Here is a 13,866-nt window from a genome sequence, read left to right as displayed (position 1 = left end):
TTCATCAATTCCCACACACACCTGCCAGCTGTGTTACCAGTTACAGATTTGTTTCCAGGCAGATCTTTTTAATTAGCATTTTTAATCAGCATGCGGCATAATGTGAATTAATGTCTTTTTGATAACCCCACTCTTTGGCTTGAGTGTAATTTCATATAGAAATACTGCTTTCTAAAAATTTCAAATTCTAAATTCTACAGTCAGCTCCTCGTTACTCAAGAGCATTTTTAATGAGTGTGCATTACATCTTGTCTGCAGCGTCTGCAGTCCTTAATCAGTGTCCACAGTCTGTTAGTTCAGCCACAGTACTGAGCACGCTGAAGCAATATGAAAGGGCTCACAGCTCAATACAAAATCAAGGGCTTATGGATGAAAAAAAATAAATAAATAAACTTGACTAAAAAGATGCTTTGGGCTGCGGTTATGGAGATAAAGATCAAGTGAAGCAAGACAGCTCAGTGGAACAGGAGGAAGGAAGCATTTCACCTTTAACATGACACCCCCCCGATCAACACACAAACACACACACACAGGTTCAGTATGACAAATGCAAACACACAGCAGGGCGGGGTCCAGTGTAGTTCACACAATAAAACATAGCTAAGTGATAAACACAGTGATAAAGGATCATGTATTTTTGAAAAACACAACAGTAACTTTGACAACTTCCAAAATCCAAGAAGGAAAGCTGTCCACTAAATACCAGTTTCCACTGTGACACATTAAAAACACTAAAATAATTCCAATGTATGCAGATGGCAACCTGAATTTGAGTTCAGGTACTTGGAAAAAAGATGAGAACACGTGCATCAGTATTTCTAGGACATTCAACACAAAAATATGCCAGCGCAGGGAAAACAGCTACCACAGGTGTGTTATTTGGTAGGTTGCTAAAGTGTGCGTGTAGCTGAGTGTTGTGAAAGCTCTAGTGTCTCCCGACAGACTTCATTTCTACCTGTCAATCACGGGCATCAGGAGAGGGAAACGTGGACTTGTTTGTGCTGTAAAACAGCAGCTGTGAGAGATGAAACATCACAGACTACAATTCTGTGAAGCATACTAAAAAGAAAATGCTGCAACACACACCAGCACACGCTGATGTGTAATCTCTCAGACGAACACCACGCTGACGGAAGACTGCACTGAGAAACAAGCTGTCGAAAAAAGACTGCTGGGCTGTAAGAGATCATAAATATAGTCAATTCAATGTATTCTGATTTATAGAATTTTGAAATACTGTACTCTTATTCTACACATGCCATCCTTTATCATAAATATCTATCTTAATACTGTCCTTTATGTTTCTCTCGACCCCATAACTGACATAACACAATAATGACTATACTTAAATCCAGTGTATGGAAGCTTTTACATTTGCTAAACCACTAAACACCACAGGCATTCTGCACTGCTTACAGTAAATAGTAAATTTAATTTACCAAAACCAGCAACTGCCAATTGCCTGGATTAGATAGCAGAGCCCAACCCCTGCATGTACTGCACACTCGACTGTACTGTTGGGGTGGGCTGTCTACTGAGGTTCCCGCAGAATTGTTAACAGATATTTTCTTGCATGGACAGGAGGTTTAAGACTGATGCTGCCAGGTAAGCCTCGGCCTTGCCTTTACAAAATGCAGTCATTCTGCTGTATTTTTTCCCAAGTAAAAAAAAAAAAAAAAAAAAAAAAACCCTTACTGGACTCTGTAGTGAGTTAGACACTTGTTTGATAATATCACTCGACTTCACAAGCTTTGACAAGTGACGTGCATCCTAGGAATGCCTATGCATACTGCATCTGCAGAGCTAAAAGACTGTTATGACTGCGTATTACCAAAGATGCGGTCAAAACAAAAGATATGACAGTAACAATTCAAATGGTTTTCAAGTACTGCTCAGTCACAGTCCCATCATGAAAAGAATAGATAAAAATATTTTTTTTTTATACCTGACCTACTTGTCAATTTCAGATTCAACAAAGACAGCAACAAGAAGATGGTTGAGGGTGGGAGGAAACAAATGAAAGGGAGAAGAGGAATAAAGAGGGAGAGAGAAACAGACAGGGAGGACTGCTCTTACTTTGCTATGCTATCAGTCAGACTGTGGCCTTTGCTATCAAGACAGACGTAGCAGTGTAAACACAATCTGTGTGACTGTCACACTCCAGACTGCCTGATAAACTAAACACACAAACACACATACTGGGTATGATGTAACAAAGCCGCATTTTAATTTTACATGAAGTCTGCATAATGCATAATGTGATCAACAAATTAAGAAAGAGTAAGAGTTTTTTTTACGAAAGATTTTTTACTACCCCTTCTGCACCAGAAATTCTTTGATGTAATTGCTGAATTTTCCTTTATCATTGTATAAGCTCATTTTATCATTTTTCCACCAGGTAGAACTCTACCAATAAAACAGCATCTCTCTTAATATATATATGTTTATGATGAGACTTTTATGATCACCGGAGTTCTTTTCTATATCACCATCAAACATTGAATATACTGTTTTGTCACTGTTTTAACACTTTTAATATTATTCTTTATCTAATGTCAATATTCCATATCATACTATAGCTTCCACTGAAGTGGAATCCGTGTTTCAGCTGTATTTGTATTTGTTTTGATATGTTTTTACCCGCCATTAAAACTTATCGCCTTTGGAATCCAGTATAAACAACAACTGAGAACACCAGGATCTTTGTGTATATGCAGATGTTAAAGAGTGACCATAAAACCTAAAGCGTGTGTGTTACACTGAGTTCATCTGATCTAGTCTGACATTCCCTTGACCTCCATTTATAGAACAGTCAGGCAGAGTGTGTGGCAACCAAGAGCTGGGTCAGTGACACAGAGTTAACGCTGAAAGCACTAAAGCCAGACTCAAGAGTCTGGGGTGAAAGCTAAAGCGTCTCGCTAATCTGCTCGCTCGACTGTGACTGTTTACGTGTGTGCACGTGCATCTGTGTGTCTAACCCACTGGCACCAATCATGAAACAAATATACCTTTCACTATAATAAAGATCTAGTCACAGTTTCCTCACACTTCTGACTGACGTTGTGAGTGAAGCTTTGACTTTTACATTACTTCTGTAAGTTATAAACAGCTGATTAGCACATTTACATTTTGATGATACATTTTGATGAAGACTACTGTTATCATCAATACAGTATCAAATCTGACAAGTGATCTGCAACTACAAAAGCTATATAGTGGGGTATGAAGTGGGACTATGCAATAGTTTTGCATTTGGAGGCTTTTCTTTATTCCCAGTGAGGGTTTAAAGACATGAAGCGAGAAGCCTCCTTTTGAAGCAGCTGCATTCTACATTCAGTAAGCAGCCTTGGTTATTTCAAGTCAGCCGCAGGTTGTTTTTGAGAAGCAGAAAGAGAAGGATAGTTGCACTGACACACTGGTAGCTGAGAGCTTAACTGCACCGATAGACCAACCAGAGGTCAAGTATGCCCAATTATGGATCTGCCATGGATGGGGAGCGAAATTAGTTGAGAGCAAGTTATAAGCAATAAAGCAGGTAGGCTGGATGATGAAAGTGAAGATCAGAGGCTCCACACGCCCTGGAGGAATGGAGGGCTGCTAAGAGCTATTCAATTTTATTCACCTGAGAAAGCACATCAGGAGCAGAGGAGAGAGAACTGACAAAAAAGAGGACTCTAAGTGGCAAAGACTGACAGCTAGGATAAGAAAACGAAATGCTTTTTTGCTGTTAAGACTGGCCTGATATCAAAGGGTAAAACTCTCCACAGAGATGGTGAAGTGGTGATGGTGATGGTGACCATTTTGGACTTATCTCCAATAAAAAAATAACCGATACACAACCAATAAAGTCCATGTGTTAGATCGGTATGACATGCAGTTTTTGGTGTTGTTACTTTAGTGTACTGGCTCCTCTCCAGTGCTCCTACATTCCTCCCTTATCACTTCCACTAGATGTCTGCAATGGCGGGGAGTCCACTCATAACTTTAACTGTACATCTGAGAGCGTGTCTGGAGCCCTGAGGCTCTGCAGGGCTCCAGACTAACTTTTCCACTGGTAGCACTGATGCTTCCAACTTTCTTTAGTTAGTGGCACCAGCACATGATTTGGTCACATTCCCTTTTTTTTTTTTGGTACAGCATGCTATTAATAAATGACCTTATATGCTTATGAATAGTTGTCATAATTTTCATTCTCCTCTCCTCTCCTGAAAATAAGTGGAGAGGGGTTCAGCGTTTTGGGTGATGCATCAGTCCCTGCAAGCTTTGTGTTTCTTACTGTTGCTGTGCAACTTTAAAATTTCAAGCTTAAACTGTGCTGACCTGGTAACAGGCCACATTGCCTACAATACACACACACGTGAAATTTTGTCTTGCACACTCTCTGCTCTGAGAAGCTCAAAGAAATGCATGTTCTGTTCTCTTTCTTCTTCATAAGAAACAAACAAGTGAAACTCTGATGCAAACTCTGGCATCTACATAGGCAGAAAAGCGATGGGTGGTGATCTCTCAATAATGAGAGAACAGTAATGAAGGGATATCCTATGTCCAAGCTCAACAAAACATCCCTGACTAAATTAATGCAACAATGCAAATTTGAAAGAAAAGGAGGATTAGAGGAAAAGAGAGACACAGAAAGCACTGAGATGCAGGACAGAGAAATGAGTGCACACAGTAGTCAACACACAGCTTAAATCCACTAAAAAAAGATAACACAGCAAAATCCTCAGGGAGAGCTCAGGCACAGCAGGAATCACTTAGATCATGTGTTTGGGAGCATCTCCAAAATAAAGAAGGGGAAGATAAGTAGTTGTCTTTCAGTGGGGTAAATGAAGAAATAAAAATCTCCCCTCGTTACGACGACTACACTCCCTTTACCAGCTTGCTAGCAGCCCTAGGCAGAGACTGACACAGCAGGAACCACAGTCGTCATGTGTCTGGAAGCACCGGCAGCAGAGAAACAAGGAGCCCTGGTGAGGACAACAACATCCATTTCTTAAGGCAAATACATGAGCAGTCAGGCGACCAAAGCTTCAACAGAGATGTTAATTACCAATCAAAGTTATTTTGCCTGAGAAACAAACTGAATGGGGAAAAAAATAAATATTTATAAGAGAAGATGAGATTTTGATGCTGATTGTGCTCCTTTCTGCAATATGTCTTTGTTTCTTTCGTTTTATCACTGAGCCTGCAGCTAAAGTTTGCTGCTTGTAGATCTTCTTAGCATCATAGCATCTAGAGCAGGAAGTGTGATGTGACTGTTACAGAACACAGAAATGACCAAGTAACTGAGATTAGTCTGCAAAGGGACTGTGCTCCTGCTTTACCAGAGCTGTGGGGGATAAATTACCACGACAAGGTGATCGGCCAGGAGCTCCTAACTTTTCCAAAAGTCTACAATACGGACAGGGAACTAACTGTGGGCAAAGAGCACAGTTTAGTTTCACAGAGTAGGACATTCAAACAGATAAGAAAACATTTTTGTACTGCAGCAGTTTGAGCACTCTGGACTTCACCTGCACCAACCACTTAAGAATGGGGTTTCCAAAATGAAACAGCATTTTGTTTATCGCTTATGGCTTGTGGTGTTTTGCTGTGCCTTCCTCTCTCACACACAGACACAAACAGACACACACACACACACACACACACTATGCATTTATCAGCCTGCAGATGCTGCAGCACCACAATGCAGGCAGATAAATGTTGAGCAGTCTCCAGGGCTGTGCATGTTTCTCTGCCTGACAGCAGAGAGACAGACACACCAGCAGAGTTTTCATCACATTTAACACCCCATTGACTGCTTCACAACCCTGCAATGTTTCATTTCTCTTGGCGTATGTGGGAGGGGGTGGGGGGTGTAAATGCCTGTTTGTGTCCATAATTGCAGCACAGAACATCTACACTTGGGTGGATTCCACTGCAAAGCAGTTAAAGTGAAATTATCGGAAAGAAGAACAGGAGAAAGATGTGAGGGGAGGTGGAGATAAAACAGCGAGTAATCAAGACATGAAGAAACAAAAGGAAAGAGGGAGAAGCTGAGGATATAAGAGGGGTATGGAGAAAGATAGCAGAAAATGGAAAGAGGACCCTTAATGATAGTGCGAGATCTGCCCCAGATGACAGCAGTGGGTTTGGTTCAAGAAAACAATTACAGAATCGCAGGAGGAGGAGATGAAGAGCTGAAAGCTGCAGTGTGAGGACAAAACAATCGGCCGAGTTAAATCAGCAACCAATGCTATAATTAAGGCAGAGATATGCAAGAACGCAACTCAAGTATCAACTATGAAAACACTTGTCCGCGTTTGCCCTGCTTTTGGCATCTCACTGGCATTGGTTCAGTTAGTATTTCGAAAAACATTCAAACACATGACCCAGCATAAGAAGGCAAGTCAGTGACTGAAGTTTTAAAATCAGACTAAATAGAAACAAAGATTTAACCAATGGAGTCTCCAAACCTTCATTAGGTATCGCAGTAACAACCCAGTTTCTGTGGTTTCATTCTGAATTCCTGCGCAGCAGATATGACTGCTCCATACTATCGCCCGGCAGTGACCCATCTGCCCGTGCCAAACTTATACTCAGGAATGTGTCACGGCCTTCACATTTGAATAGAATGGAGAGCCACGTCAAAGAAGTTGGCAGGAAGATGTTTCTCTGGCAGAGACACGATGGGTGTTGAAGCCATAACACACACACATGCTCAACAGAAGACAACATGTCACGGCCTGACACACGCCGGTCACGTTCACTGAAATGGTGAGCCGTCAGTCAACTGACAGCCTGATGTTTGTACTGTGGCTTCCAAGAGTCACACTATTGGCATTAAGCAATGCTTTGATTCCGTGATAATACAATGACTAAGCAAGTAGTGATTTCGTGTTTTCCTCAAGGACACGATGGGATCACGTTGATTAATGCACAACTATTGGCAGTTATGGGAATCAAGGGTGTACTTTTCAAGGTAATGCAGTTTGCTGATGTGTTCAAGTGCAGTCCTCAATGTTACTCTTTATCACAGGTGAATTAACAAAGAATGTAAACATGAAAACTTTTATATAATAATAGCACAGCTCAGAAATAGATATACAAGATATTTGTATTTACAATACAAGAGCTTTAGCCAGCAAAGCCAGTTCCAATGCAAGTGCAAAATTCTCACTGATTCTCTGTCATAAAGTGAACGAGAGAATGAAAGCATGGTTACTGAGTGTATGACGAATAAACAACTGGGGACGATAATGTACAACACATCTATCAAGCGCTGCAGTGGTGCTATGCCAATCCACAGGTTTCAACGCTGAAAAATAAATCAATTCCTACGCTGCAGGCATCCACAGCAGAACAACTGAACACCTCGAGGGAGACGTATAAATCCGCTTGAGTCTGTATGTTTGTCTGATGAGAGTGAGCGTGTGCGTTCACAGTTTCTAAATCCCTATGAAATGACAGATGTGTGTGTGTGTGTGCATGTGTCAACGTGCCTTCAGGGTTTCAGCACAGTCCTTGACTGATATGAAAACCTCTTCCTTCTCCAACTCTTGAACCTCCCGTGTCTTGCCATGTGGCAGCGAGGGAAGCAGTCTTGATTAGTCACGCTCGCATGTAGCCAGATAGAATTACCATGTAATCAATAGCGCCTCTGTGTCGTTTCCAGTGTATAACTCTCTTATCCCTACCACACGTGTCAACACGTCTGTCAGCAGCAATGGCACTCTTGACTTTTGATGTTTTTTTAAAAACTATATTATACCAGACAAGTCGACTAAAAACACATTCTTGCTCAGAAGCACCAGCCTCAGGGGAATACTAATAGAGAGAGAGAGTGTGAGGGTTCCTCTCAGGCATAAGTCCACGGTGAGCTGCTTTTCACTGCTGGGTTTGAACCCTCTTAATAGTAGCTGAGGGACAGAAAAGTAATATCATAATATAACCATACAGACCAGTTGTAAACATAGTAAACATGATACTGCGAAGTAATGCACAATAATGAACTAATGTAGTCATGAATGAGTGCATTACAAAAATAAGAAACCAAAAGAGAGGGGGAAAGGTTTCACACTTGTGGCACAGGAGGTATGATCTCTAAAATAGCATGTATGGTTTTCAAACCAGCAATCACACCCTCGCCAGCTACAAATGATTTGCTGCCTAATGAACAAGTCCGTAGGATCATTATCTTGTTGAAAGCTCCGTTTCCGGTTCAACTTCCAATTTTCGGGCAGATGGCCTCATGTTATCTTCGAGCACTCTTTGATATGATGCAGAATTCATAGGAAAATCAATGACTGCAAGCTTCCCAGTCCCTGCTTCGCAACTGGTAAGAGGTTCTTCTCCTGGAAAGCTGTCTTTGGTCTGCGCCAAACATGTCTACTGTTACTGTGGCCAAACAAGTCTGTCCTTGATTCATCTGTCCAGAGCACATTACTCCAAAAGGCCTGGTCTTTAGCCTGTATGTTCATTGGCAAACTGTAGTCTTGCTCTAATGTTCTTTTTGGACAGCGAGGGCTTTTTCCTGGCACGCCTCCCAAGCAGGTCAAATTGGTGCAACCTCTTTCTGATTGCAGACGAATACGCTTTGACACCAGCAGCTGCGAGAGTTACCTGCAGATCAGGTGATGAAATTTTGGGGCTCTCTGAGACTTCATTTGCATGAAACAGTCTGATCTCAGGCTCCACTGGCTGGGGGAGCTCGTCCTGCACAAACTGGCAGTCATTTGAAATTTGAATCACTTGTTGTGTGTTGTTTGTTTAGGTAATGATCATTCCATTAATAGCAATTATGGAGTCAGTCACACAGTCAGGTGCACAGCCAGTCAGGTGGCATAAGTAGATGTAGTGAAGAGGTCGACAAGCTATTATAGCAGCAAAGTAGTCAGACAGTGATGTTATCGTGAGATTAAAGAATTACGGATTAGCAACTACTGCAGAGACATGAGGCAAGCATAAGCAACAAAAAGAAAGAAAGCCACCAGACTACACATGTAGTTAATGCTACATCAAGGGTCCAAGTATAGTACAAGTATGTCAGTAAAGCAAGTATTATAGTACTAAAACATTAATATTATAAATTTTCCTATCATAATTAGTCGGTGTCAGTTTATCAGTTTATGTAGAGGTCATACTCAGTTTAGCAAAGTTTATAATTTGCTACTAATTTCTAAACCTGACTTAAATTATCATAATTACCTGATATAGGTCATTTAAAAAGTAAATTTTTCATCAAAGATGTTAATATCAAGTTTCAAAGGGGCAGTGCTGCAACACTGTGAATGGTGCTTCATTTCACTGGCAAACACAAACACTGAACTCATTAATGTTTTAATGGTTAGTCTGAACTGATTCTGGAGTCTGAAATGGGCGTGTGAATGGAATACTAACTCCCTTTAGTCCACGGAGGAGTCGGCTAGAGCATCTAGGCTACAGAGGAAGACCAAAAAATGACTTTACAAACACAGAATGTGGCAGGAAACTGCCACAGTCCTTAACTCCTTGTCTAAATAATGAAAATAATAATGTTAAGAAAATTGCTCGAGAAAAAAGACTGTTAGCTCGTAGAAGAAATGCAGATGAAAAACGGTGAGACCTTTCTGAAATGGTGAAATCAGTTATTTGCTGGTAGGAAACGTTCTCTCATAGACTGCCTGTGTCACCAACTCATCATGCTCATTTAGCTGAACAGGCACTGTTAAAGGCCAACACGCACAAAATGCTACCAGTCATTTCCAAAAAACTACAAGCAACATTCTGCAACAGGCACTGAACGATAGGCCAACAGTGTCCAAAGGCCAACTGTGTCAGTGCCCATCATCTTTCATCTGCAGATGACAATCCCAGATCATACTACTACGCACAGCCTACTTTACTTTGGAGGGCTGCACAAACAGTCATATCCATGATTGTGCATCATGTAATCTGGAAGGTCTATGTTCTGTGTTGTAACAGTGCTCGGCACTGGCAACTCAGCTTAACTAAGATGTAAGAATGTAATTGAAACAGGTCCTGTCTACAGTGAAGTTCCCTCCAGAGAAAGACAGAAACAGGCCACGTTGCCTGAGGCCTTCAAAAAAAGATTCAAGTACCAAAACATTTATTCTGACCAGATGAAAATGCTCATGCAAGCTCACAGTACATTCCAGTCAAGCGACTGATCACACCTAAGGCATGAGAACCACACATGTAGAGGAACCACTCAAACTGCAGAACAGACCCTTGAACTTTTTACCTACTGAATGTTTGACGTGTTCTCTGAAACCTTCTAGACTTTAGAGATTATTCTACTCAGTCTTTGAGAGTCAGCCAAGTGTGGATGTTTTTACATTTCACACAATGTACATTCAAAGCACCCACACCTTTATGTGCACACACACACACACATAAGAACACTGACACAAAACAAGTGCTGAGTTTTTCTTCCTGTTATTGATTCCAGAAATGAAAGGATGTGGGTTTTCAAAAATCACTTTGGTTGGCTTCAGGATTTGAGATCCATTTGAGCTCTGGGGACTATTTCCAATCTGCGTAGATGGAAAGTTTCCACTGCACCAATAACATACCGTACTGATGAAGTCCAAGCAAGGCAGACACAGTGCGCCAACGCTTCCTCACACACTTTCAATCAGGCGTACACACATACACACGAACATTTACTCGAAGACAAGCAGGGGCCCTGAGGCAACACTCTCATGCCATACACTGGATGTAAAGGCGCACCTCTCACATCAGAAGTTATTTAAATACTATTTTACACTAATGTCAACATGAAATGGGCATGATGCAACCCTGACATGATGACAGACTACGAAGTAGTCTACAGCCAAGAAGTATTTGAACACAATCTTCCTGGTTTTGATTTTATGTCTTTGTAAATCACTGTTATCCCAAACTACTGCAGATAAGAAGTCCTTTATTGAATAACAAATGTCTAGGTATTTATTTCTTCGACTGCAAAACATAAGAGCCCTGCTCAGATTGCAAAACAAAGCATATTACTGACTGTGTGCGGAGCCCACCCACCCTTTGCTCTGGGAAGAGATGTACATTTTTCTCATTCCATTCTCCAACACGTTAACATCTGTCCCAGGTCGAAGCTCTGTGGGGCTGTATTAGTCACGCCTACAGCTAAAGGCGCTTGAGAATCCATGTCTCCAGGCTACATCTTTGCTTTACAAGTCCCCGCTTTTCACTCATTACAGGACGCATACCTGCAGGATGAAGTGTAGCATATATCCAGCTATCTCTCCACTCTATCTTCACCTCTGAAAGCACACCTGATAGCTCTTCCGCCTGTTTGTACTGAACATCATTCATTAATTTGTCACTAAACGAATGTCCTGCAATGTTACTTTCTACACATGATTCATTTGCTGATACAGTGGGGCAATATCCTATTTCCAATGAACAATAGGTCCAGAATTCTCTCATATTTGTCTACTTCCAGTGAGGTCAGAAGTCAGACTCAGATTCTGAACAGCATCCGTAGAGCCAGCAGGGATTTAGCGGTTTGCTCAAGGACGTTTCAATAGAGTGAGGGCAGCCTGAGCCCAGCCCATCAGGTTGAAGGGAAATCTCTCTGCTTGCCAGCGTTTTTACTCAAGACTCAAACCAAACAAATTCAACATTGGTGCACAAGGAAAAAAAAAAAAAAAAACATAGTAATTTTACAAGGCAGCCGGGCCCCTCCCTGCATGCAGACATGCCTGCACACCAAGGAGCCTGTGTATGTGAGTGTGTCTGTGTGTGAATTATGGCCACCAGGACTGAGTACAGCATTCCAGCACAGACAGAGAGACACAGTTTTCATGGGACTTAAATGACAGCACTGTGGTCGCCAGTTATTCCCAAAAAACTCACCATTTCTTAGTGCACTCCACCATCAGTTCCTGATAGGAAGCCACGAACTGAAATTTGGAGGCATGCTTCCCCACACGTTGCAGTCTCTTCCAAACAGAGGCCATGTTTCTTTGGGAACGGGTAGTCTCTGTGCGCCTATCCCGTCCTGGACTTCCTTCTTTGGGCTTCCTTCGCAAGAGTTCGCGCTAATGTTTATATGTATCCGAGCATATCCAAGCCGCATAGACACATAGTTAATGTTTTACCGAAAGCACACTGAAAAAAAAACAAGATAAGGCTGCACATCCAGCCGTAGGTGCTGGTCTTTTAAAAAGTGCCTGATAAATCCAAATGTAAGGACAAGGAATCTCTGCGGCAGTGAGCGGGATCTGATCTGACGGTGTGCATGATTTTACGGGGGGGAAATCACTCCATAATTTCCAAAGGCGTGATGAGTAATCCTCTGGGTATAGATATCATCTTTCCATCTGATGATCTTCCTGCAAAATAAAGAAAAAAAGTCACAGTCAGTGGAGCAACAGTCAGACTGTAGAGACTCGGAATTCCGGGGGCATCCTCGCTGATTTTTAACATTAAAATATAAAGCAGCCCAGTTAACCTTCCCCAGTACAGCGACGCTTCGTCCGTGTAACAGCTTCTCTGCTACCGTCGGCTGTATCACTGCAGATGGTAAAACAAGCTGCTTTATCTACATCGCCAACCACACACTTTGTGAATGTGTAAGAATGTGATGAGGACTCCACTTGTGCTGCCAGCACGGCGTGCCGGGGAGGGGGCTATGTACTGGTGTACATGCAAGCTAACTTGAGTTGTTAGATAATGAAATATGATTTTATGTACTGAAACAGTGGCAGAGAAGCGGTGACACTGAAATAATACCAACCCTCTAGTCTAGAAAAACAGCACCGAGAGGCACCACCCACAACTGAGACTCCAACACACAATTTGTCAACATACAATATTTGCTGGAATGTCTATGAATCCAGGGAATAGCCTGAGCCGTTGTGCTCCGCTAACCCGAGTGATTCGGCTACTAGGCTAACGAGTTAACATGTGAAACTAGGTTAACGGTGCACGTATGACACTCACCTTATTGTAACATTCACTGCATTATCCGTTCACTGGCCTTATCGTGAGTGCCAGGAGATGGCGAACTGTCTGCGAACAAACCAGCAGCCGGGCGAGCGTCGCCCGCTTTGCTAGCTAATTATCGCCTTCTTTACAGCGGTACCGAGCACCAGCCATTTAGCTAGCTAGCCAGCTAGCTACGACGGCCAGCCATCACAACACGGTACGAGCGGAAACCGTTGCTCGCCAGCTGACACATTTGCTCCACAGGTAAGGGGCAAGCTCCAAGACTCAGGACCGAGTCAGCAACGACATTTGTTTGAGCTTGTCCCGAAACTAAGTTGAACAAAAAGTATTCCAACGCCAGGCAGGAATTTCCACGGCCAAGTAGTCTGATAGTTACCGATACTTTGACCGCTCTGCTTCACTGAAGTGCGTAAAGCTAGTCGGCATTTAAAAGGACTTCCGTTCGGGGGATTTTCAGAATAAAACCGTTGTAAAATCTGTACTGAACTACATTCTCTAAACGTGTGTATTAGTGTGCTGTTTTATAATAAATCCATATCAAATATACTAATATTTGCAGATTTTTAATATTCAAAGCGGCAAATTTGAGACAAGTGCATATGTTTTCGTTGTAACAGTGATAAATTTATAATTTGAAGAAAGCCTACCATTGTTCTTCCGGTCGTGTTCTATGTTTATCTAGGGAGCTTGATGCAGTTTAAAATCTCCATCATTTCGCCTACCGCCTGGATGACTGGAAGGCTGAAGAAACGCCCCCGGGCACCAGCCATTGGTGGGCTTTTTGTGCCATTTACAGATTGTTTACTGATTCACGCGGCACTTCTGGGTTGTTGTGTTATTGCACTGGTCAAATCCAACATCCATCAAAGACTTTTAATCCTTTAGAGCGAGTGTGGATAAAATATTTGATGTTTTTTTCCC

At 42.0% G+C, this 13,866-nt stretch overlaps 1 protein-coding gene across 3 annotated transcripts in view; it reads right to left on the bottom strand.

The window, feature by feature from the left end:
• Positions 1 to 13,328, bottom strand: part of ehbp1 (EH domain binding protein 1) — a 129,348-nt gene extending 116,020 nt beyond the window's left edge. For all 3 annotated transcript variants that reach the window (XM_041049983.1, XM_041049984.1, XM_041049985.1), the window contains exons 1-2: positions 12,940 to 13,328; positions 11,851 to 12,329 (exon numbers count right to left, since the gene is read on the bottom strand). In XM_041049983.1, the coding sequence (XP_040905917.1) occupies positions 11,851 to 11,954 (104 nt within the window). In that variant the 5' untranslated portion in view covers positions 11,955 to 12,329; positions 12,940 to 13,328. The remainder of the gene's footprint in view (positions 1 to 11,850; positions 12,330 to 12,939) is intronic.
• Positions 13,329 to 13,866: the final 538 nt, after the last annotated feature.

Source organism: Toxotes jaculatrix, chromosome 11, assembly GCF_017976425.1.
Source record: "Toxotes jaculatrix isolate fToxJac2 chromosome 11, fToxJac2.pri, whole genome shotgun sequence".
NCBI lineage: Eukaryota > Metazoa > Chordata > Actinopteri > Toxotidae > Toxotes > Toxotes jaculatrix.
The sequence above is the reverse complement of the archived record's forward strand: the minus strand, read 5'-3'. Positions and strand labels throughout refer to the sequence as shown.